At 48.5% G+C, this 25,992-nt stretch overlaps 1 protein-coding gene across 1 annotated transcript in view; it reads left to right on the top strand.

The window, feature by feature from the left end:
* PRDM16 (PR/SET domain 16) overlaps positions 1-25,992 on the top strand; it is a 190,621-nt gene that overhangs the window by 120,697 nt on the left and 43,932 nt on the right. Inside the window, exon 3 of the mRNA XM_062507508.1 lies at positions 20,568-20,702. Within this exon, the coding sequence (XP_062363492.1) occupies positions 20,568-20,702 (135 nt within the window). The remainder of the gene's footprint in view (positions 1-20,567; positions 20,703-25,992) is intronic.

The following is a 25,992-nucleotide window of genomic DNA, read 5'->3' as shown; positions in this document are numbered from 1 at the left end:
AACCATCTGTAACAAATCTTTATTTGCAGTTACTTTGGAGTTCAGATTTCAGCTTCTACTCCACCTGTCATCAGTGTTTATCCTCATAAACTTTCACAGCTTCTTTTATTCTGGTTCTCTTTTTTTTCCCCTTCTGAGAGACCTTTTCAGGGTTTTTGGCACTCTTCCTCCTACTTTGCCTGGCAGAATTTCACTCTCCTTGATTTAGAAAAGATGCAGGTTTCATGAATCTACAGGATCTTCAGAACAGAATATTTTAAATGTGATTTCCCAGAAAAATCAGCCCTGTTGCTAGTTATGATTTCAATAAAAAGTAGGAAAATAAAAATCTCTGGGGGAGTTGTCTGCAAACTCACAGCAGAAGATTTTTTTTTTAATGTGGATAAATAACTCTGTTCATGCTGTAAGTAACTGCATAAAGGGGATTCTAACAAACTTTGGAATGGATTCATTTGGATTTACTTCGTTTGAAGATGAAGATGATGAAGATCACAAGCCTTGGTGGGCTCAGTGCAGATGGGCTGGATGGGACAGGACAGGGTGTTGCTCAGGCAGTAAAAAGGATAAGAATGAGGGTGGTTGCACAGCCTGGCTGGAATTCTACTTATCTTTGGTTTACCCCAATAAAACCATGAATAAAGAGATTTTTTTGACACCCATTGTGGTGAGTGCCAGACAGGGCTCTCCAGGGAAGCACCAGCAGCCTTGGGAGCAGGACAAAAATACAGGAGCTGAGTTTTAACCCATTTAAACTTCCCTCTGTTCCTGTGTCAGCACCAGTATCAGTTCAGCAGTTCTGTCCTTTTACCAGTGCTGTTGACCAAGTTTGAGTTGGGGTTGGTTTGTGGACAGCTCCCCTTGCAGAAAGTTCTTCCTGCCTGTGCATCCTACAAAGCATCATCATCTCAGAGGCGTTGTCTTCCTGCCAAATACACAAACACAGCTTGGTTAGAGGTCAGAGTGGCTCTGGGGCTTTGATTTCAGTGTTTTGCTCAAGGGAGGCAGCTGGTTCCTGCCTTTGGTGCTGTGCCTGCAGGCTCAGGGCTGCTGGGGTAGCTTTGCCACATCAAAAAAAAACTCCCAGCACTGGAGCAGCAGATGAAGAAACCAACCAGAATTAGCAACTCTTAAGAGTTTGTTAATTTGGATGTTTTGCTTTCATGACTACTTGGTCTAGATAAACTTTGTGGGTTGGGCTCATACAAAGGTTTTAAACACCTTTTTCCCCCTAATTTATGAGGTTTAATAATCCTTTCTGCTCTTGCAAGCAGACATTTTTAGCTATCAGTCATTTCTGACTGTGCTGATTGCTGTGCTGAGCAGAGCTGGACATGCCAAAGCAAACAGACATTTCTACTCTTTTGGAAGAATCACAATTTCAGTAATTGTCTCCCAAGTGTGTCCTCCACTGCCATATCCCTGTTGCTGTTTCAAGTGAGGACTGGGGAACACTTCATATGCACATATTTTCCCTCAGAGTTCCCAGAGATGCCCAGAGAAGGAAAGCCGGTCACGAGCATTCCTGCAGAAAAGTGTGGCACAAACTCCAGGGAAATGGGACATTCTCTGGCCCTTGGGGCTTTCCCCACATTCTCAATATTCTTGCAAACAGCCTGTGAATCGGGTGGCTGATCTGGGGATCATGCCAGATTGGATGAAATGGATGAACCCTTGGAAAAGAAAGCAAAACAAAAGTCACTTATTCCAGAGGAAATTCCCTGGAAATGGCTGACGGTTGCAGTGTTTGGGGTTATTAGGGCACACAGTTGTGTAAATAATTTGTCACGATGACAAGGTGCACCCAGAGGGAGAGGATGGAGCTCTGGGTCCTCCTGGGCTGGGTCTGCCCAGTGCCTGGAGCTCGTGTCCTCCTCTGGTCTTTCCTCCTTCATCCCTCACCATGGCCAGGAAGAGAACTCGAGAATCTCAAGGTGATGGTCAAGTGTTCCAGGATTCCAACCCTTCATAGCAGCAGTGCGTTTTCCATGTTGATATATATTTAATTTCTTCATGCTTGATCTTTCCATTGTTTTTTGTGACACTTTCCACCTCTTATCCCACAAATTAGTTTTCAAAACACTCAGAATGTTCAAATTCAGCTGATTCACACTCTCCTCTTCTATTTAAATGATTGACAAAGCAGTACCTCATCCTCAGGCCAAGCAGAAACATGTTTTGGTTGGATTTGCTGCTGGACTTGCTGCATAGAAGGCTGAAATCCCTCTGTGTGGAACATGGGGGGAATTAAAGGATGTGCGTAAATGTAAACACTGCAGACCTGAGCAGTTCTGGGTGCTGGTTAAAGTGGCTGCTTTTGGTGGTGCAGATCTTTGGTCTTTCATGAGCTTCAGCCCCACAATGTCCCAGTTTGGTCTCCCAGAGGAGTCGCATGTGCACAGCTGACAAGACAGGGAAAAAAACCCACAAAATGCCTGAAATGTTGGAAATGCAAATGAAGCTGGATTTCTGGAAAGTATCTGAGAGTCTATCAAGTCCCTGAGTAGTTTTGTTGAGCTGTGACATTCAAAGGAATGTGACAGAACAAGGCAGCTTCCCAGGAAAGGTATCGACTCACGAGCCTGAAATTTCCAGCTCTGTTTTCAAGTCAAGCAAAATGTGAAAAGGCATATTTTGGGTGTTTAAAGCAGAGCTCTAGAGCTTCTCCTGTCACCACTCCATCTGTGCTGGCTTTCTTTTGATGTGTAAGTAAATACATGCCTATATTCTGTGTATATATAAAATAATCGCCGCTGTCTGTCCTTTGCCATTTGTTTTGTTGTTTAACGATTGTGTTCGGGGTGGGAGCAGGGGAGGTGAGGAAGGGGGGAGCCTGCAGCAGCCATAAAGTGGACAGAAAACAAGCTTCATCTTTGTAGCTCCGAAGAGTGCATTATGGATGTTTTTAATCTCTTTGACCTTGTGGCAGGGAAGGAGGGAAGTGGAGAAATTGTGACAAACACCAGCGCTTTAATGCCAGGTTTGTTACTGCCTGGAGTGCCCTAAGGGTTAATGTAACAGTTTTAAGTCCTTCAATCACACCCACCCCCAACTACAGAACACTTCCAAATAATCCCTTTATAATAGACCCTTTTCCACAGATTGTATCTAACCCATGCATTAATGGGGCCCATTGGTGTCAAGCGTTTCAACAAATCCTGGTCAGCCCCAGCTCTGGGAGCCCCTCTTCCCCCACAGACCTTAATGATCTTTTGCCCCTCTGACTTCGCTCCCCTGCTGCAGGGACAAAATTAAACTACTGCGGATGGCAAAATAGTTATTTGCTGCCCAGGCAATTACATCCTTCCAAAAGTCTCCATCGCAGAAGGCCAGATGGACTTTATAGAAACCAGACCCAGGCCGCAGTTTTAATTATCATAGTCCTGTCAGAAATGAGTGAAATTCTGAATGACCGCATGAAACGAACCAAAAGCCTTGCACATGGATTTTTTCCTCAATAAAATTTTATGGCTTCTTAAAGAAACAGCATTCATATATTTTATGGGGCCTAATCATTCACTAATGCCTATATTAGTGCACCTGTGGCACTCGGCCCCATGGAAATTACAGCACTGGGCTCAGCCCCCTGCTCCTGTGTTCTCTTGTGTTATTGCAAAGCCCTTGTCCAAAAGGCAGCACATGCTCCAGGGATAAGCTGGGCTCATTTTCCTCAACTAGGAGTCGTTCTAATAAGGTAAAGAGATTTATGGACCCTTATCTGCCGAAATGTTGGTGTTGTGTGGGCAAGGCTTGTACGAATAAAATCACCCTTCCTAATATATAATTTTTAAAATGTATCCCTGGGCAGCACGTGCAGAAGGGATTGGATGTGTTGTGTTGTATTCCTCTGCTGATTCAGTGAGAGAAGGAATTTCCATCGAATATTTTCCCCCTCAAATAGCAGCACTTGCAGAGTAAGCGCTGGGAGCACTTTGCAGCTATTTCCAGAGGACACTAGGTAACAACCTGGCATTGTCCATCTGCTCTCTGCTGCACACAAACCCTTCCATTTCCAGTTCAAATCCCACTCAGACCAGTGCAGGACCTCCAGGTATTTGTCTGGGTGTTTGACCTGTGTTCACAGACAGAAGCTCTGTGATCTCTCTTGGTCATTGTCCCTCTTGCTCATCACTCTTGGCTGTTAATGTCTCAGTGTTTGAACTGAATGTCTTTACACTCCATCCCTCAGTCTCCTCAAGGTGTGACAGCTCCAGTTATCCCAGTTTCCAGACCCTTTATCTCCAGTTTCTGTCTTTTCCCTGGGGAGCGCTGCCCCATCAGGCGTCGTTCCAACATTTTTCAGGTGAAAGTGCTTCCCTCTCCTGAGGGCTCCGGTCCCTTTGTGTCCCCCACCAGGATGTAATTCCACAGAGGAGTTTAAATCCTGCCAGGGAAGCATTTCCCTGTACGGAGGGCAGGTTAGGAGAGCCCTCACCCAGCACAGCCTTTGTGCTCTGGGCGCTGGAGCCGTGTCCCAGCGCAGCCACGGAGCCCCAGGCGAGGTGTCCTGTCTCTGGTGTCCTGCTCTCAGGTTTGTGTCCCGCCTTTTCATCCTCCTCACAGCCCGAGCAGCCTCCGGGGCTGCTGAGGTCATTGTCACCAGCCGCAGGTCACGTCTGGGGACTCTGCTGGGACCTTCCCAGCTGCACGGGGCAGGGTGCGGGAAGGACTGGGGAGGATGCGACAGGGAAGGTGTGACACGGAAAGTCAGGGCAGGGGGACGGTGACCCCCAGGAACGCGTCTCCTCCGTCTGTGCAAGTCCAAAATCCGCTAATGAGGTCCCGTGCAGCGCCTGCTGACAGCCCGGGACTCGCCGAGCATTTCTGCAGCGCTGCTGCAGTGAAGTCAGCCCCTAGCCCGAAGCTTTCTCATTACTTCATGCACTTGGCAGCCGCTCACGGGCTGGACGAGAAAAAAGAACTGATGGAGAAACATGGAAAAGAGCGCTTAGCGTTTCCAAACATCCTTGTCGGGGAGATGGCAGGAGGGGAGGAGGCGCTGCGCTGTCTCTGTGGTTTCTTTCTGCAGCCCTGTCAGATGTGGGCAGAGATGACGGGGAGGAGGAGGACGATGGGAGGAGGATGAAGAGGAAAAGGGGGGATGATGAAGAGGATAGGAGAGGATGAGGAGGACAGAGGAGGAAGGAAGGGGGTGGATGGGGAGAGTAAGAGGAAGGATGAGGAGGACAGGGGGAGGATGAGAAGAGAAAGGGGAGGATGAGGAGGAAAAGGAAAGGATGAAGAGGGCAGGAGGAGGATGAGGAGGGCAGGGGCAAAGATGAGGAGAGAAAGGGGAGGAGGAGGACAGCGGGGGAGGAGGATGAAAATGACAAAGGGGAGGATGAGGAGGATAAAGGGAGCATGAAGACTATAAGGGGGAGGATGAGGAGGGCAGGGGGAGGATGAAGATGCCAAGGGGGAGGATGAGGAGGGCAGGGGGAGGATGAAGATGCCAAGGGGGAGGATGAGGAGGGCAGGGGGAGGATGAAGATGCCAAGGGGGAGGATGAGGAGGGCAGGGGGAGGATGAAGATGCCAAGGGGGAGGATGAGGAGGGCAGGGGGAGGATGAAGATGCCAAGGGGGAGGATGAGGAGGGCAGGGGGAGGATGAAGGTACCAAGGGGGAGGATGAGGAGGGCAGGGGGAAGGATGAAGGTGCCAAGGGGGAGGATGAGGAGGGCAGGGGGAGGATGAAGATGCCAAGGCGGAAGATGAGGAGGGCAGGGGGAGGATGAAGATGCCAAGGGGGAGGATGAGGAGGGCAGGGGGAGGATGAAGATGCCAAGGGGGAGGATGAGGAGGGCAGAGGGAGGATGAAGATGCCAAGGGGGAGGATGAGGAGGGCAGGGGGAGGATGAAGGTACCAAGGGGGAGGATGAGGAGGGCAGGGGGAAGGATGAAGGTGCCAAGGGGGAGGATGAGGAGGGCAGGGGGAGGATGAAGATGCCAAGGCGGAAGATGAGGAGGGCAGGGGGAGGATGAAGATGCCAAGGGGGAGGATGAGGAGGGCAGGGGGAGGATGAAGATGCCAAGGGGGAGGATGAGGAGGGCAGGGGGAGGATGAAGGTACCAAGGGGGAGGATGAGGAGGGCAGGGGGAAGGATGAAGGTGCCAAGGGGGAGGATGAGGAGGGCAGGGGGAGGATGAAGATGCCAAGGGGGAGGATGAGGAGGGCAGGGGGAGGATGAAGATGCCAAGGGGGAGGATGAGGAGGGCAGGGGGAGGATGAAGATGCCAAGGCGGAAGATGAGGAGGGCAGGGGGAGGATGAAGATGCCAAGGGGGAGGATGAGGAGGGCAGGGGGAGGATGAAGATGCCAAGGGGGAGGATGAGGAGGGCAGGGGGAGGATGAAGATGCCAAGGGGGAGGATGAGGAGGGCAGGGGGAGGATGAAGATGCCAAGGGGGAGGATGAGGAGGGCAGGGGGAGGATGAAGATGCCAAGGGGGAGGATGAGGAGGGCAGGGGCTCCGCCGGGCAGTCCGTGGTCCCTCCCAGCCGGGCGGCTCCGGCCCCGCGCCGGGCTCAGCCCTGTCCTGGCGCTGCCCCGCAGATACAAAGTGTGCTTGTATGGAGTGTATCGGCTCCAAAAGGGGCTACTAGTAAACTGAGAATATTTGGATAAACTCGCCGGCCCTCAGGACTAGAAAAGGACTTTTGTTCACCTAAAGAAAAAGACTGTTCCATTTCCATAGGATGGCTGGATCCCGTCCAGTAAAAACTGAGCTTGAAGTATAAAAAATGATCAGGAGTGTCAAACGAAGGATCTTTTACTTGAGGTCAGATATTTATTTTTATTTATTAGCGTGTAAGATCTCCATCTCTGGCCGGGCTTTGGGCTGAGGCAGCGTCTCTCCAGGAGCATCGCTCGCCACAAAGAGCGCGTTGTGCCGGGGCGGGGGAGCTCCGGGGGCCCTCCCGGTGCTCTGGGTTTTCCTGCCTTGTTTTCTGCCTCCCTGGGATGGGGACAGAGTGAAACTCTTCCCTTCAGCACCACGTTCAGTGCCTGCTGTCGGACTCGGAGCAAGGCACGGCCAGGTGTGTTCTGTACACACCTGAGCGTCGCCAGCTGTGATGTTTGTTCCTCTGCAGAGCGGTTTGCCAACATTTCTGCGTCGTTTACAGGCGGGCTCCTCTTCTGGCTCTTGAAACAGGCAGGGGAAAGCTCCGGCAGAGCTCCTCTGCTCCTGTCCTCTCCCTCCCCAGTCCAGCAGTGACTGTGCTGGTGCTGGGCATCGCGAGGCAGCGTGGGACAGGGCACAGCTTGGTCCTGCCTTCGCATAATTTTGGGAAGTTAATACTGACACGGGAGTGCGGGGAGGGAGCAGTTCGGGGCAGCAGAGGAAGATTTGTTAACCAGAGCAGAGGAAAAGTGAATGAGAGAGCTGGGGTGGTCTGAACCCAGCCCCAGGTGCAGCCAAAGGATTATTGAGTCGGGAGTTTTTTATGTGATTCTCCAGCATAAAATGTCAAAGACATATTTGATGCAAATATTTCCCTAGGATTTATTTTTATCTAATCACTTACGAAACTTTTACTGACTCTAAAGACCAGATTTCTCAGCACCCGTAAAACAGGTTTTCCTCCCTTAATTAAACCATTTTTCGTCCATGAGGTTTTGTTCACACACTGACTACATCAATATAAATATATCTCTGCACAGTAATTGATAAAACCAGGCAGCTCTGGGGAGAAAGCAGATGTGTCATATCATCTTTGTGGACTCAGCTATTGCACAGTTCTTCCAAAGAAAGTGAAGAATCACCCCCAATTAAAATGTTATGTGGCTTATGTATGTTCCCATTTAATTTGGTATAATTGAATTTATGTTCATCCTCACAGAACTCCCAGGGCTGCCAGATACAGGCAGGAATCATTTATACCATGGATTGGTTTTAAAGCTGCAGGATTAGAGCACAAGAAACTGTTTCAGCAGCATTTCAAGGCTTGAGCAGTTGCTTCAACTTTTGTGTGAGAGTCTGGGAAGGGAATGGACACAATAATGTCCTCACTACATTTGTTCGGTTTGGATGATGAAGCACCGCTTAAAAATGTGATAATTTCTACTTAGCATTAAATTAATTCTTTTTAGTAGGGTTGAGAGAGTCTTGTGTTGTATAATTGAAGATTTTATACTTCTAAATAAGAAGAAATCTGTCACCAAAAAAAAGTGTTTCCATCTGCTAATGAAGAAGTCTTTGAGATCATTATCAGGTGAACCTTCTAAATACCTCAAGTCTGACTTTTTTCCCAAGTGCAAATGGTTTTAAGAGACAAAACCATCCTCACATTTAATGTAACTGAGAGCTGACTGAGAAAATAATCCTAGATTGGTTTGAGTTGGAAGAGACCTTAAAGATCAGAGTGCCCCAGAAAGGAGGAAGGCTCCCTTTCCCTGCCCAGGGAATCTTAATATACAAAGGAAATATTTGTAATCCTCAGCTCCGCCTTTGGGTGGAAGTCTGGCTTTCTGAGAGGTGAGAAATTAGCTCCAAAGGTAGATGCTGGTATATTTTTTGTCCTTCCCATCTGGCTTCAAAACAGCCCAAATTAAAAGGAGCAGAGGTGCTCTCCTGCCAGGTCAGGACACGGATCAGGGAGGGCAGGGGGAGGATGGAGCTGCTGGACGCTGTCTCTCGGGCTGGTGCCCGTGGAAGAAAAGGAATTCTGAGTTATTAGGGAGGTTATCAGCATTCCCCTAACTCAAACCTGCCCCTGCTGGGGCAGTGTGAGCTGTCTGGAGAGTCAGATCAGGTTTGTTTTGAGCCCTGCCGTCAGAGAACCAGATGTGCTGGCAGTGCCTCAGCAAAGCAGCCTGAGCAGAGGAACCGCGTCCCTCGCGCTCCTGTGGCTCCTTTACCTCCACACCACCACCCTGCTCAGCTGTCTTTTGACCCAGAGATGGGAGCAGATCTGAGCTGGAGGTTTTGAAATGTTGTCTCTCAGCATATTCAAAGGGCAGATTTATCATTAGAATCAATTCCCTGGGATGTATCATTTCATAAGTAGGTGAATTGGCTCGGGGTAAAGTTCACCCCAGCAGCACTTGGGACTGGGCAGTTTTACCCTTGTACTTCCTTATGGCTGAGATTTCAGCTCTTTTGGTGATGTCAGACAAGATACTGCTTTGCCTTCAGCTGCAGAGGGGGCAGAGCTGCAGGGGGAAATCATTTGATCCATGTCAGAATTTGGAAAGAAGGAACACGGTTTGGCTTGAAGGTTTGTGAACCCCTCATGGATGTCTCATCAACCAACCAGCAGAAAATTATTGGTTCTGAGATTTTGGTGGAAAATGAGCACTCTTCTGAGAACTTCTTTACAAGTGTGACTCACTGTGTGTGTGAGGGGGAAATAACCATGTTCACTGCATCAATCTGAGGGCAGAACACTTTGCACATTTTCTCTGTGTGTCTGTGAGTGAGATTGGTGCAAAGCCTGCAGGCAGCAGTCGGGCTGGTGTGGAGAGGACTCCCCTTCTGTAAAAGATTTCCATGTCTTTAGGTGAGAACTGACTCCAAAACCTTCTTTTCTCATGTAGAAGCAAACTTGAGGTAAAATGTCCACCCTGGTGTCCCCAGTTCTGAGTTCAGTGATGCTCACATTGAAAACAAGCTGTGTGTAATGGTTACACATTGAAGAAGTTCTTGCTCAAGATTTAGGTCATGTGAATAATACTCATGTCCCTCGGGAAGCAAACCAGCCCTGGAGCAGATTTTCTGGGAGCAGATTTTCTGGGAGAAGATTTTTCCTGGAAGTGCCCTGAGGATCTGCTTCTCTGGCCTTTCTGTCACCCTTCAGCCAATATCCAAAGCCAAAGGGTTGGGATGAGCCTGGATGCTTTAAAAACTGAGAGCAGAGAGGAATTTTAAACTGTGGAACAGCTCCCTCAAGCCAGGTCCTTGTTGTCCTTCCAGCAGCCCAAGGCAAGGGCAGCAGCTGGCGGGTGATGCTCTGAGCCCCTGGGTCGTGCCCCTCCTGCCCTGCCCACACTGAGCACCCCCAAATTCCCTCACAGGAAGGGTCAGCCCTTCCTTTGTGCTGGGAAGGTCTCTTGGCCTCACCTCGGTGATATTTAGGAGATAAATCTGCGGGCAGCTGTGGTGCAGGATGTAGGGCAGCAGTGGGACAGGCCTGGGTGCCCCATTTAGCACCTTCTTGGGGTCATGTTTTTGGTAAATACCGCTCTGAAGAGACCACACATCTCAGCTCTCGGAGGGGTGAGCAGCACAATGCGAGAGAAAATCTCTCTTGGGCTGCTTTGATCCGCTGCCAGCGGGGGAACCTCGAATATCCTTTCGTTCTCTTTCTCAGTGCCAGCCCAACTCACAAACTCATCTGTTTCACACCTCCTAAAGAGCACGAGAGCAGCTGCTGGTCCTGCTGCTGATAAGAAAGGTTATGAGGACTCGGCTTCCCCATCCCAGCGTGGCCCTTTGGGGGGGTTTCCTGTGTGAGGGGAGCTGGGGTGCAGCTGTGCTCACTGGGGAAGGCTCAGTCCTGCTTGGGCTGCTTTTTGGTGGGGATTTTTTCCCCATATTTTCTCTCTCTCTCTCTTTTTTTTTTTTTTTTTTTTTTGGTAAATCTCTGTTCTGAAAGCGTCAGGTCATGGTTAAACCATGGGAATATACAGCCTTCAGGTCTATAAATTTAAAGCTTTTAAAGCCAACAGGAGAAGAGGTGCACATGTCCAGGTTAGTGTTTCTGGATTGCTCTTATCCATGCTGATGAGAAAAGTGAAGAGGGATATTCATCCTCTATTCACCTTCTAAAATCAGTGCTGGAAGAGTGTGATCTTGGGGCTTGCTTTGCCACTCTGAACCCCACCTCTGGCAGGTTTTTGATGGTGAGTCCCTTCTTTCCATGGCTGTATCTCGCTGTTGTGTGGTGGTACCAGTCAGTCCTTGTTTGAGCAGCACCTGAAGCAGGGTGCAGAAGCTCTGAGAGGAGTCAGAAGTGAGACCAACACAGTGGTTGTCATTGCATGGCACCAGTCACACATGGAATAAAAGTCCACATCCTTTCCAGCCTCTCCACACATTCAGCACCTTGGCCTTGCTGCACTGCTTACAGCCTACCCTGCCAGTAAGTTTGCTTCCCTTCACTTCTGTATCCCAGTGATTTTCATTCCTGGAAGAAAGTTTGATTTGTGCTGTGCTGAGGTGTCCAAATGTGGCACCACCACCAGAACCAGGCTGCAGGGTAATTCCAGCTGTATCAAGCTGTAAGAATTACACTCTTAGTTTTCAGGAGCAAAGCACTCAGAAGTGTCCATCACACACTCCCCAGGGCACGGGCTCCCTTATCTGTGTCCCACTCTTACTTGAACTTGGACCATATATCCCCCAATCTATTAATTAAAGGGAAAATGAGTGTTATTTCAAGCCCCTCAGCTCTCAGAGTTCATTCATCTCTCCATGGGGTACCTGGATAAGTGTTGTTGGAATTTAATTTGTGTGTTATTAACAATCCAGAGTAATCCCAGAGCGTTTGCAGGGCAGGCAGTGGATTTGCCAGGGCTGTTGGGCAGCAGTCTGGATTCTTCTCCAGAGGCTCAGAAGAGACCATCAGACAATGCCATTTCACAGCATCTTCTCCTGCTGGGACCTCCAGTGGCCTTTGCCAGGCTGATGCTTTGGAGCTGATACCAACACCAGGAATGGGGAGTTGAAGGCTCTGCTACCTTTTTGGCCAGAGTGTGAAGTGCAGCAGATGGGTTTGGCACTGAGTGCTGCCCATAAATCACCCTGGAGAAGCCTCCATGCTCGTGGTGTTCCACAAGCTCCGTTCCCAAAACGTTACTAAAACCAAGCTGGAGTAATAAGAAATCATTTAAAGCAAGCAGCAGCTCCCTCTGTCTGTCCTGATCCAGTGGAACTCCCAGGATGCAGCTCAAGAAGCTGATCACGATTTATTTTTAAGATTCCCTGTGTTTTCCTTACAGTACCTTTTAGGTATGGATAAGGGAAGCAGCTGTGTCTCAGTGCTGAGAGGGCTCTTGGACAAACTGCCTTCAGAAAATGTTCCCATCTTCATACAATAAAGTTCTGTTCAGCTTCTGTGCCCACTCCCTTCTGCCAGGACAGCTGCCCTGCTCTTCCTCCCCCTGGGCTAATTGGCACCCGGTCATTAGGGAGCCATTTTAGCCCACATCGTCCTTTGGAAATAGCAGCAGAGGAATCAGACCCTAAAGCGTTTTGGATCACCACAAAAACTCTGGGATACAAGTGATTTGTGTCTGTTTTAACCCCTTGGAACAGCCCTGAGAGCTCAGCACTGCTGCACCTCCTGCTGCTGCTCCCTCTCCCCAGTGCAGTGAAATGTCCTGAGACCCCAAATCCTCCCTGCCTGTGGTAGCCTCTGTCTTTTTTTTTTTTAATCAGAGGATTTCTCCCAAGTTCCCATTTTTTCTCATCTATTTAGAAATTCTCAATTACAATTCTTTCAGAATGAGCCAAAATGCTGTAGGATACAAAAATGGGATGTCCTGAACTCTTTCGGTGTGGAGGAAAGCTTCAAAGTTTTTGTGTGTGTATATTACAAAGAACTTGAAATCCCTTCCTTGCCTCGTGTGTACAATATCTGAGACAGCCCTGGGATTTGATTCGAGCACAGTTTTTTTATGGTTTACTGTTTAATTTAAATCAGTGTGGTATGAATTACGTTACTGGTGAAAAATGAGCTTTTGTTGAGATAAATGCCTGCCATCAGCTTGGAAGTCGTCTTCTGTTTTGACATCTTTACTCGGTGTTTTTCTGCGTGGTGATGAGATGTTGCTGTGCAAGGGGAGCTGATTGTCCTCAGAGAGGAGGAGAGTGGGGGAGAGAAACGAGGAGGTGGGATTGGTTCCGTGCATCAACAGGAATCAGCACTGGCAGCATCTTCTGTGGCACCCTGTGTCATTCATGGTGTCTCCTGGGCAGCAAAACAGCATCTACAAGATGGGAATAGAAGGAATTATAGGTACGGGGGGGCGGGGGGGGGGGGGGGGGGGGGAAAGCAGAGCCAAGTGGATTTTTCTTAAGATTTCTTGATTTCTCCTCTTTGCCCCGTTGCTCTGCCTTGTATCCATGGTGCCTCTGCTGTGGGGAGCAGGAGGTGCTTTCCTGGAGATGATGTTTAATGGTGAAAGTGTAAATTTAATGTAAATTATGTCCTGTATGATTCTTGCTGCTGTTGGTTCTTCCTGAGGCTTTACATGTAGGGTCAGGTCTGATGTTCCTTCAGCTGGAGTGAATCTGTGGTGCTTGAAGGACACAGCAGTGACACTGCAGCTTTTTCCAGCCCTTTTTATCCTGATGCAGAGCAGACACTTGGGAAATACTCACTGTGCTGGTGTCTAAGAGAAGAGCAGTTCATAGTGGGCAGCCCTTCAAAGGGCTCTGCTGGATCCAAATGCTCTTCAGAAATCCAACCTTGCTTCCCAAGCTCGTGTGAGCCATCCAGGCTCCTCTGCTTGGAACCTGGACAAGGACTTTTGGGAGAAAACAGCCTTTTTTCATGTGATTCCTCATGCGCTTTAGATGTGGCGGGGAAAAAAGAATGAGAAGGTTATTTCTTGTGACAGAAATATGTCCCAGGACCAGCCTCCTCTGGGGTGTTTTTCTTTCAGACCCTTCGTGAAGCCAGAGGATGCAGCAGCCCAGCAACAGCTCAGAAATGTGCACACCAGTGGAAAATTCCCACTCCAGACATGAGGCTTGAGTGGGAGTGGAAGTTCAAAAACATCCAGCCTTTCAAAAACCTCAGTTGGTCTCTCTCTCATCAGCCACAGCTGGCTCTGGGCTCTGCAGTGTCACCAAGCTCAGCAGTGTCACTGGGTTCAGCAGTGTCACCTGGCTCCGCAGTGTCACCTGGCTCTGCAGTGTCACCTGGCTCCACAGAGTCATCGGGCTCCGCAGTGTCACCTGGCTCTGCAGTGTCACCTGGCTCTGCAGTGTCACCTGGCTCCACAGTGTCATCGGGCTCTGCAGTGTCACCTGGCTCTGCAGTGTCATCGGGCTCCGCAGTGTCACCTGGCTCTGCAGTGTCACCTGGCTCCACAGTGTCATCGGGCTCCGCAGTGTCACCTGGCTCTGCAGTGTCACCTGGCTCCACAGTGTCATCGGGCTCCGCAGTGTCACCTGGCTCTGCAGTGTCACCTGGCTCCACAGTGTCATCGGGCTCCGCAGTGTCACCTGGCTCTGCAGTGTCACCTGGCTCCGCAGTGTCATCGGGCTCTGCAGTGTCACCTGGCTCAGCAGTGTCACCTGGTTCTGCAGTGTCACCTGGCTCCGCAGTGTCACCTGGCTCCGCAGTGTCATCGGGCTCTGCAGTGTCACCTGGCTCTGCAGTGTCACCTGGCTCCGCAGTGTCATCGGGCTCTGCAGTGTCACCTGGCTCAGCAGTGTCACCTGGTTCTGCAGTGTCACCTGGCTCCGCAGTGTCACCTGGCTCTGCAGTGTCACCTGGCTCCGCAGTGTCACCTGGCTCCGCAGTGTCACCTGGCTCTGCAGTGTCACCTGGTTCTGCAGTGTCACCTGGCTCCGCAGTGTCATCGGGCTCTGCAGTGTCACCTGGCTCTGCAGTGTCACCTGGCTCCGCAGTGTCACCTGGCTCTGCAGTGTCACCTGGTTCTGCAGTGTCACCTGGCTCCGCAGTGTCATCGGGCTCTGCAGTGTCACCTGGCTCTGCAGTGTCACCTGGCTCCACAGTGTCACCTGGCTCCGCAGTGTCACCTGGCTCCGCAGTGTCATCGGGCTCAGCAGCCTCTGCCTGGCATCACCCCCAGAGCATTCCAGCTGGGTTTCCTCACATTCACGGCTCTCCCAGCTCTAGGCTCAGTTTGGAAGAAGCAGACACGTGCTTGTTTGGCAGGAGGAGAACCATAAAGATTTGTTTTCCTCCCCTCTGAGCAGTCAGAGTGTTTGGATGTGCTGGGGTTTTGTTGCAGGTGGTGAGTCCCGTGCTGTGCTGCTGGAAACCCGAGGCTGTGCCCGCAGAGGGGACGGGACAGGGGTGGTGAGGACGCTCCAGGGGACAGGATCCTGCTCACAGAGCCAGGGAGATGAACTGAGCTCTGTGATCCTGCAGCCGTATAGCAGCCCCTAGAACCTGCGCTGCCCATGTCCCGGGGCCACGCTGAGGATGAGGGTGTGACCATCTCAGGCAGGGTGGTGGAGAGCTCTGCAGCCTCTTCCCTCTTTATCTGGTGCCTTTGGAGCTGGGAGCTCCTTCCAGGACCTTCCATTGGCACAAGAAGTTTACTGTGCATCACTCAAAGTAGCTCTCCCTGAGTACACTCCGAGCTTTTCCTGTGGCCCTGAGCAGACAAGTTGGGTTTGGCTCAGCTGCTCTTCCCAGCACTTTCCAGTGCTATGACCTGTTTTTGTCTGACACGTTTCTCATTACCTCTTTGTGGAATCACCAGGAAGCCTGCTTAATTGCAGGCAGAGTGCTGAATTTATGAGTTCATCTAGGCTTCATGTCTACACATTGACAGAGGTGTTTCTCTGGATGAAGTCTTTTTCTCTTCATTTCATGGCAAGAATGGACTTTCTGTTTCAGTTACTTCTGAAAGTCATAAATTGCAGCAGTCCCTCCCTTCCCTTTATTTAAAAGAAACACAACAAAACTTCATGGCAACAGTTTATTGCTCTAAATCAGCTCGTGGGTCATTAAAGCAAAAAAAGGGGGGAAAAAAAAGGAAAAAATCTCCAACTCCTGCCAAATAAAATGCGCACATCAGCCAAGCTGTCAGAGGCAGATTCTGCGACCATGGGATGAGAAGGTTTATTACACTCTGGGCTTCTGGAGAGGGATGTTATAGCAACAGGACGCTGGGTCAGCGATGGCAAACTCCTGGTTGCTCCGTTTCTCCATGCACACTAGGAATCCATTAAGCCAACTGACGACAGATCCACAGGCATTCCAGCCCCCCGGCACACCTCTGCCGGGGCCAAACCTTGGACGCTGCCCATTAAAATGTGAAAGAAACAACCCAACAGAGAGCCCACAAATTAGAGGGGCAGGAAACCTCAAATGATGTGCAAAAAAAATTGTAAACGTTCAAGAGGATTTTTCCATAACTTCTGCCCCATAACTCAGCATTTCTGATGTTAATAAATTACGGAGCGGAGCCTCCGCGAGATCAAGGAGCCCTTTGGATCCAAATCCCGAGCGCTGCTCAGCAGACAGCAGATAAAGCTGCAAAGTGAGCCCTGGAACATGACAACAATTTCCTTTTGGCTGGCTGGGGATGGGTCTGAAGCACAGCCACAGCCGGAGCTCTGGCTCTGCATCCCAAATCCGTGTCTCTGCAGAGAGCCAGTCAAAGCCCTGTAATCCCAGGGAACATGAAGGTGCATTTGTTTGGAGGGGACAGACTGGAGAGGGGGAGGCTGGGGGACTTCAGAGCAAGGAGAGTTGTGTGAAACCCAGAGAACGACTCCGCGAGACAAGATCATGGCAAAGGGGAGGGGAATTGGGAATTCTTAGATGAGCTGTTGCATTTGAAGACAAAAGTGCTGGGAGGTGCCGTGGGTTAATAAATAAAGACTGAACTCACCATCTGCAGCAGAATGAGAAAACATGAACTGAAGTTTTGGCGTGTTCAGTGATGAAAAAAGAAGTGGGGAGAAATCCATGATGGGGTGGGAGGGATAAAATGGAAGAGCAGCCAGAGGAAGTGCTCCCACAATAATTAACTTTGTGAGCTTGTCCGCAGGCTGCAGGCCAGATGAAAGTCTGCTTTTCCAGCACATCTCCAGGGCTGCAGGGGTTTAACACGGGGACAAAGAAAAAAGGGACAAATCTTGTTCCTGCAGGGAGCTCAGCTCCGTGGAGCAGGGATGCTGGGCCTCAGAGCCAAAGGGATCAAGGAGGTGAAATGCATTCCCCAAAACTGATTGGAATAACGGCACATGATGGTTCTAGACTTGCAAAACCAGCACCAATTACTAATGACAAACTGGTTTTATTTTGTTTTCTCCTCTCCAGTATCTTCCCACCTTTTTTTCACCTCTCCTTTCCCTCTGACAACTTCTTTACATGTCCAAGCTGAATTACTCTCAGGAGAGATGTCTCCACTGATACAGAGCCAGCCAGAGCAGAGAGCACAGGCAGAAATTCCATGTCAGCTCCATCAAGTCAGAGTCCTGATAATAATTACACTGAATTTTCTGATGTTTTTTTTCTTCCTGTGGCATCTTTGGTTTTTTTTGCTCTTGGCACTAAATATCTGATATCAGTCTTTACCTCCCCAGGAAAACAGGAGAGATGGTTTTGTGATTAAAGCTGCTGCTGAGTCCAGGATAGAGAGGGACTTAGTTCTGGTTTTAATTGTGAACAAACAGATTTAATAGAGCTGGAAATGCCTGTTGTGGTAAGAGCATCCCTGAGTGGGTGGCTATGGGGAGCTGAGCCATCCAGGAGTGGGGTGAATCCATCTGTGCTTCCATCTGGGATCTTTAATTTGCCCATCCCAAAACTTGTTGCCTCCATTTTTCTTCTCCACCTGTCCTAGAGCACAGGTTGGTTCTTCAAAAGAGCACAGCAAAACCAATGCTCCCTGAGGACCCCAGGAACATTTTCAAACTGGAATCTGTTTGGTTGTTTTATTTTTTTTCACTTACTGACAAAGGCTTGTAAACAGTTGGTTTGCAGAATTTCGCCAGAGGAAATTTCTGATTTCCTTCTGGTTTGAACTGGAAGAAGATGTGGTAAAAGGTTTCAGTTGTTTTTCCGGAGTTTTCTCAGGTGGGGGAGGTGGGGAAGAGAGACTTAAAATATTGTTCTGTGTGTGAACGTTTGACAGAGGAACAGATACTGCAGATAGTGCTGGGGGACTGCTGCTGTGCTCCTCGGTGCTTTTAAGCTGTGAAATAACTTTGATAGAGACCATCAGCAAAGAGTGCGAGCGTGTGAACCTGATCTTTAATTAGAGGTGTTGGCCACGGGGGGCTGCCCTGGCTCTGGAACTGGTCCTGCAGCACTCTGAGAGCAGCTGATCTCCCAGTTTATTCCATGTTCCGAGGCTCCTGGGGGATGCCAGCAGAGGGATGAGGGGTGGCTGGGTGCAGTCCCTGTGCCTGGGCTTTGGGCCGTGGTGCCAGGTTCTATTTGTGGAGGGCAGTGAGTGTGTGTGAGAGCAGCAGCTCAGGTTCTCAGGCTCTCACAGCACCTCTTTTTCTCTCGTTTTGATCTGTCAGATTTCACACCCCCAGCTTGGGTTTTAATGCCCCACGCAGATCAAACCACAGAGTTTCAGGTGATTTCAAGCTATGGCACAACCTCCTCCTGAGGCACAGCTGGTGAGCAGGACCCTGCAAAATGAATTTGACCTGAATTCTGGGCTTCCCCCAGCACTCTGCCCAGGTTAGGGGGTTGGAACTAAATGATCCTTAAGGTTAATTCCATCCTAAACTACTCAGTGGCCTGAAGTGTCCCCTCAAACCATCCTAGAAGATGAAAGAGACCAACTGCAAGATACAGCTGTGAAATTAAAAAATTCATTTGTGTGTCCTGGATTTACCATCTTGTGCTCTCAGGGCCACTGAATGTCACCGACTGCTGGCACTGGCAGGTTTGTTTTTGGAACACTGCTGGTTCCTCAAAGCACTGCAAACTCTGCCCAAACTCTCCAGTGGCTTCAGACCAGCTGAGCATCAATGATTCATCTCATTTGTTTTTTCCAAACATTTTCTCTGGAAGCTGCTGTCACTTGGTGTCTGGGTGTGTCCCCACTCAAGGGGCTGACTTGGCTGGGCCACTCAATTTGGGGTCAAAAAAGCCAAGAGATGCTCTTTATGTCACCAGCTTTAGGCAGCCTTGGTGTCCCTGGAGCTCCCTGAGATAAAAGAGAAGTTATTGATATTTTATCTTGAGCAAACTCAGTAGTGTTTCAGCCACATTAAGAACAGGTTTTATTGTTGGGTTTTTTGATTTTTTTTTTTAAACCTCCAAACAACACAGAATTGGCTTCCTGTGACATCAGTGCCCACCTCAGAGCTTTGGTGCTTCCAGTAGATGACCAAGGGTGTCTAGAAAGTTCCGGGGTCTAGTTAGGGATGAGTGAATGACCCTGAGTGTTCCCAGGCAGGGGATGAAGAAACTGAGCACAGCCAGGTTTTTTCTCACACCAGTTCTGTCCCAAACACCTTCTGGGAGAAAATGCAGCATTTTGGTGACTCCCAGTGCCATGTTCTGATTAGGAAGGAAGAAGCCCAGTGCTAATGGTGGGGTTTCCCCTCATTCCTCTCCAGCCAGGGAGCTGGAAAAGGAAGGGGTAGTGGTGGGGATGAGACCAGGAAATGTCTGCTGGGACCAGTGCAGGGAGCTGGGATCTGTCCTGGTGGTTCTGGCAGGTCCTGGTTCCTCCCAGGAGTTCAGAGCTCGGTGCTGGAGTCTGAACTGGACCAGTCCCCCTGAGGTTTCTCAGCCCAGCCTTAGGCTTGACTTGTTGCTGTCATGGCTGAGATTTAATTTTTCCTCTCTTTTGTTTTCCCACCTTTTTCTTTTTTTCTGTGTCTTGAAATAGATGGGAAAATATAATCGCATCCCACGAGATTCTGAGAGAATTAATTGCTAGTAAAAGCATGTTAAGAGCTTTTGATGACTGAAGTAATTTGCACTGACACAGGGGCTGGTCGGGGCAGAGGGAAATCTGAATCTCAGGGAAAAAAAGAGTTTCTGGAGCAGGGAGGCCCACTTAGGAGCAGAGCAGAGCCTTGCTATGCTGGAGCTCAAAGAGTTTCTCCTTGTTTTCAGAGTGTTCTGTGTCATTTTTAAAATGTGCATTTTTGAGTGAACTACAAGTTGGATCATCCCAAAGTTGTTCTGGAATTCTGAGAATCTCCTCTGGTTCTGTCACCAAACTCCACTGCCTTAAGAGAGGGCAAGTCTCTTCCTGGCAAACCAGCAACGTTTCTTGAACTGCAACCCCTTAATTAACTCTTTTTCTTTATCCCCTCACACCTGGACTTTAAATATCTGAGGGGTTTTATTTTGAAGGATTCCTCTTTTTCACACCAACCAAACTGCATCTCACCTTTAGCCACACAGATGTGGCCGGTGAATTTCTCAGGCTCTACTCAGATAAATGAAAGTAGTGCAGTGGGTAAAGCAGTTTTTTTAATAGAACCTCACAGCTCTGTGGGAAGTGACCTGGTTTTAGAGTTTATTGAAAGGTTTGTAATTTAAAATTATCCTGCATGAAAAGATGAAATAGATAATGTGAAGATGGAGCATTTAAGGACCTCGTCATTAAAATCAGTGCAGTTTAGAGGAGTTCCCTACTTTGGTTACTTGAGCTGTGCTACCAGAGGTGTGTTTTCCAGAATATTTATAGTCCTGAACCTTTTACTCGTGGACCACTCTGAGGTGTGTCCTTGGAGTTCTGCCAGCCAGGACCTTCAGAAAATGGCTGAGAACTGATTTCATTCTTGTCATAAGTCTCCTTATCAACTATATCTATGATCTTTCTCCTTTCTATTTCTTGTTTGGAATTGTGCCCTGCAGACCCTTTTCCTGCCTCTCTCCCCTCTGGAGCTGCCATTTGGCCCCAGCTGACCCCTTTCCTGTTCCATTTTCCCGCAGATTCCCGATGCCCTGGGCAGTGAGAAGTTCTGCAGTGATGCTGGCCAGGGTGGGGCTGGGAACTGGCTGAAGTACATCCGAGTGTCCTGCTCCTGCGACGAGCAGAACCTGGCTGTGTGCCACATCAACGAGCAGGTAACCTGCCTGCAGGGCTGCCGGGCTCCCCTGGCACCCAGCACGGGCTGCGGCGCTTGGCCAGGGGGTGCTGGGCAGTGGCAGCATCCAGGGGAGGTGGCCAAGGGATGGATCAGCCCTGGGATAAGCTAAAACCTCCAGATTTAGGATCCAGTCCCTGCTTCATGATCCAGTCCCTGATTCAGGATCCTGTCCCTGCTCCACGATCCTGTCCTGATTCATGATCAAATCCCTGATTCAGGATCCTGTCCCTGATTCATGATCAAATCCCTGATTCAGGATCCTGTCCCTGATCCATGATCCTGTCCCTGATTCAGGATCCAGTCCCTGATTCAGAATCCTGTCCCTGATTCAGGATCCTGTCCCTGATTCATGATCCAGTCCCTGGTCCATGATCCTGTCCTGATTCATGATCCTGTCTCTGATTCATGATCAAATCCCTGATTCAGGATCCTGTCCTTGATTCATGATCCAGTCCCTGGTCCATGATCCTGTCCCTGATTCATGATCCTGTCTCTGATTCAGGATCCTGTCCCTGATTCATGATCCAGTCCCTGATTCATGATCAAATCCCTGATTCAGGATCCTGTCCCTGATTCATGATCAAATCCCTGATTCAGGATCCTGTCCCTGATCCATGATCCTGTCCCTGATTCAGGATCCAGTCCCTGATTCAGAATCCTGTCCCTGATTCATGATCCTGTCCCTGATTCATGATCCTGTCTCTGATTCATGATCAAATCCCTGATTCAGGATCCTGTCCTTGATTCATGATCCAGTCCCTGGTCCATGATCCTGTCCCTGATTCATGATCCTGTCTCTGATTCATGATCCAGTCCCTGATTCATGATCCAGTCCCTGACTCAGGATCCTGTCCCTGATTCATGATCCAGTCCCTGACTCAGGATCCTGTCCCTGACTCAGGATCCTGTCCCTGATTCATGACCCAGTCCTGACCCAGGATCCAGTCCCTGGTCCATGATCCAGCCCCTGACTCTGATGGTGGTGGAGTAAATCCTGTGAATCCCAGGTTATGGCACCAAACCCCTCTGGGAAACCAGCACTGGAAATGGGAACCACGGAAATTGTGGCCAGGGAGGGTGGGGAGGGAATCCTGGGGTGGAAATTCAATTGTCATCTGTTTTTAAGAGGAGATGGGAGTGGGAGATGGTTTGGGGTCTGCTGAGGAGAAAGTTGGAATCTCCTAAGCAGGATACAGCAAGGTTGTAAAGCAGTCCCTGGGTGGAGGTTTATATGGAGTAAATAGGATTTTGATGATGTTTGCCAAGTTCCTTGAGGCTTAGCCTCAGAAATGGATTGGAGATGAGCAATTCACATTGTGAGCTTCACAAACCTGCAGTCGAATACAACTCAAATAGAAGTTACTGTTCAGACCTAACCTAAATGAGAAATATTATCTTAGCAGGCAGGATGCAGATTTGGGGCTGTGAAGGGCTTTTTGGGATGTTTCCAGCTGCTCTGGACTTTCACCAAACCCAGTGAATTCATAATTCCCAAGTGGCCAAGGTGCCTTTTGGATACAAACCCCTGGAATAGAAGAGCATTTGAACTCTTGGAGACTCAAAATAAAATTTCTAGGCTGCAAATTGAAGTTTTTCATCCTGGTCCTAGGAAAACTGTCCTTGGAAACACTGGACTGCCAAATGCCACAGCAAGAGTGTCACACAGTGTCAGAAACACTGAAGTCAGAAGAGTTAGACGGTACAAAATGCTTTCAGACTGTTAGTTTTGATTTAGCTGGTGTCACTGGGTTGTGCCAATAAAAGAGGGATGTTGCAGGTTCCTCCTGAGCCTGAGCTGGACTCTCACACCCAGGGCCAGGGCCACCCTGGGCTTTAAAAATCAATCTCCTCATTTTCCCACTGGGACAAATTTAGAAAATTTGTGCTGACATCCAACTTTGTTTCCTGTGCACCAAACCCTACAGGCTGCTCATTTTAGGGGAGATTCTGCTGGGGGCTGGTGCTGGGGCAACCCTGCAGGTCAGAGCAGAGGGATCCAAGAAGGGAGAGATCCCCAAAGGGGATCAGGAAACACCTCAAACCCTCCCAAGAGTAAATCCCAAAGGCATTTTCAGAGTGGCCAAGCTGTGCTGATTCCTACCTCGTGCTGTCTCCTGGTGCTGCTGGCTTCAACTTCATTTATTTCACCATTTTTCCCTACCCCAAAGCAGGACAAAAGTTTGATCTTTGCCCTTTAGGCAGCAGGAAAAGCTTTGGGGTTGTTTGCAAGCATCGTCATAAAATAAAAATTTTTGCAATAAATTATTGCCCTGTAAATAACCAAGCAGCACTGTGGTGATAAGGGCCAGGACAAGATTTTCACCAAAATAATTTTATTTTCAGGGGAAAACAGCTTCTTTTTTGCATGGGGTGGATGGTCTTTGAGAGTGTGTCTGTGTGTGTGTGTCCCCTTCTGTTCTTTAGTCCTGTGACCCAGGAACAATCCCAGGACTGCACAGAGAATTTTCCTGCATTTTAGTGGGCAAAACCTTGACAACTCAATTATTTCTCCCCACCATTAACACATTATAATATATACAAAATGTATTTATTTCTCTGTTTAGAAAGAGATTGAGACATTTCATTCACTATTTTCATTTATTAAGCCAATTTTCACATGTAGAATAACATTAGCCAGGTTTTTTTGATATTCATTCATGCTGGAGAGGTATTTGAAAAGAAGATCCTTGATTGCTGGAGATAATTGTGATTCTGAAGGAGGACTGGAAAAATGTTAGATAAATTATATCATTTACTAAAAGGGAAATGTTTGGGGTTTTTTGCTGTTACTCCTGCCTTAAAAAGGAAAATACTTGAGAAGTTCAAGAGACTGAAATACTAAACAGAATCCATGTAATAATATATTTATAATATATTATTAATGGCCATTACTTGGCCATTAGTATCATTATTATATATGAGTAATAATCAGGGTGACAGCTGCTGCTTTTAGTTGGGGTGCAGATATTGGGGGAAAAAAAGAATGAGTAACAGGAGACAGAAAAAAAATCAGGCCTGTGTTTAATCAGCCAGTGTGAGGTGTGTGTGTGTGCAATGCAGAGATTTTGGGTGTATTTTACAGAGGTTTGGTAACTCTGGTCAGGATTCCCAAGTACCTCACAAAGAGCCTTAAAAAGAGGAAATCAGAAGCAGTGTGGCAGAGCAGAAACAAAGGGGAGGCAATTCCACAGGAGGAAAACACAGGAACAAAAACAAAATGTGCAGCCCTGTCCTGGCTGGACATTCAGGAGGCCAAAATTTCCATGGCTGGACACACAGACAGGTCTGAGCAAGCAGCAGGGACAAATCTTACTGGGCTGCCCGTGGAGTGAATTATTGGTGAGACAAGGACACGAAGAACCTTTTTTAGGCTGGTTTTGAGTTTTTGGGCTCCTCTGCTGCAGCTGATGTGTTTGGGGTGGGGTTTTGATTTTAGGTGGACACTGCAGCCTCTTTTCCACCTGAAGTACAAATGTGTGGCAGCTCAGATAAATCCCTGCAGCAGGGAAACGGGGCTGGCTCTTAGGAAGGACCCTAATTAATGAGGCAATTCTGGGATGGACTTTTCCCACTCACTGTGTTCCATCTCCATCCCTTGCCATGACCCTGGCAGTGGTTAAACCTCATTCCCAGCGTGTGTCTGCTCCAGCACTTTTTTTCTCAGTGGAAGGATGAGGTGGTGCTGGGCTCTGAGTGAGACAAGCCCCAGAATGTGGTTGTTGTGGCTCTCCAGGGTCGATATTTCAGTGACTGTACCAAATTGTTCTGTTTTAGCAGCAAAACCAGACTGCCAGAGCATGATTTCTGCTGCCCTGGGTTCACATCCACAGCAGATCCCTGTATCAACCCAGGCTGGAACAGGATTCCTCTGGGTTACTTCTACTTTTTTTTTTTTTTTTTTTTGTTTCTTTGTTTGTTTGGTTTTTGGGCGTATTGGGGGTTTGGGGGTGTTTTCTCTTTTTTTTTTTTTTTTTGCTTCCCTTTTTTCTTTCTTCAACATCTCGTGCCCAGAATAATTCTCATAAAAATCGAGAAAAGGAGTATTCTCAGTACCACCAAACCCTACTTATCCTGTTAACTATTTGGTGTAAAACAAAGCTGGTCATTTGGAGAGCTGCCCGTGCTGTGATGGGAAACACGAAATGATCAAGTGTGGAACTTTTCTATAAACAAACAGAATTGATTTGTGAATGTAAATCTTCTGCTGGATTAGTAAATCTGAGCTTTTTCAGTGCACGACAAATAAAAAAGGCTTTGATGAGCCCAGACCATCAGTAGCACGACTGAAAGATGAAGTTAATTACCATAATGAAATGTTTGATGAAATTAATGTGACTCCAGCAGAATCCAGCATTTCCCTAATCATTAAAGGAGCCTGTCCTATATTTCTGGAAGGACTGCAGGAGACATTTTGAAATACAAGGAGCTACTTTGTTCTGAGAACAAACAGGAGAGGAAAAGGAGCTAAAGGGTGAGACCGGGGCAGTGTCAGCCCTTGGCAGGGGAATTCTGAAGGATTTTTCCCCTATAAAATTTGTGACTCTCTCTCTGAACTTGATGGACCTTTTAGACCAAGGCTGGTGCTTTAATGCTGGTTTGGGTTACCAGCTGCAGGAGAAAGTCTGTTAATAGCAATTTAATTTTTTTTTTCTCTTATCTTGGCCCATCCTGAGTTCTGTTTTTCTGAGTCAGTCCTGAGCTCTGAGCTCACTCCTAGGCTGCATTTTGGGGTTTTTTTCAAGCACTTTTCCTGTTAAGCTCTGTGTGGTTTGGTCCTGGGAAAAGCTGTTTTATTGCAGAACAAGCAGGGAGGAGCACTGAAGTGCAAATGAAAAAGATAGTGGGAAAAAGGAAAATTTTAGATGACTTCTTATTTTGCAGTAGAACTCCCCGGGTTGGGTGGAGCAGGGGTCTCTCAGAACTGTTCTCACCTGTGTACAGGTGTGTCCTGTGTAACCCTGGTGCTGCCCAGGGTTTCCATGGGAGGTTCTGGAGCTGTCCAGGTCCAGGGAGATGCTCAGATCCTGCCCACAGCACCAGTCCCATTTTTGGATTCTCAGCTGGATGAGAACAGGTGTGTCTGCACTGGGAGAACTGTTTGCAGACCAGTGAAAAACTGTGATGGAATTACAGCAAGGATTCTGGCAGGCACAGGGATGGGTGTCTGGGCAGTTTGAGACATTTTGTCAACGGCCAGCAGCGAGATTTCATTTCACATCCCAAACCTCTGTGTTTGTGACCAGCCCTGCTGTGAAACTCCCAGTGAG

Source organism: Cinclus cinclus, chromosome 23 (assembly GCF_963662255.1).
Source record: "Cinclus cinclus chromosome 23, bCinCin1.1, whole genome shotgun sequence".
NCBI classification, from domain to species: domain Eukaryota; kingdom Metazoa; phylum Chordata; class Aves; order Passeriformes; family Cinclidae; genus Cinclus; species Cinclus cinclus.
Note: the sequence above shows the minus strand (reverse complement) of the source record. Positions and strands in the feature narration are given on the sequence as shown.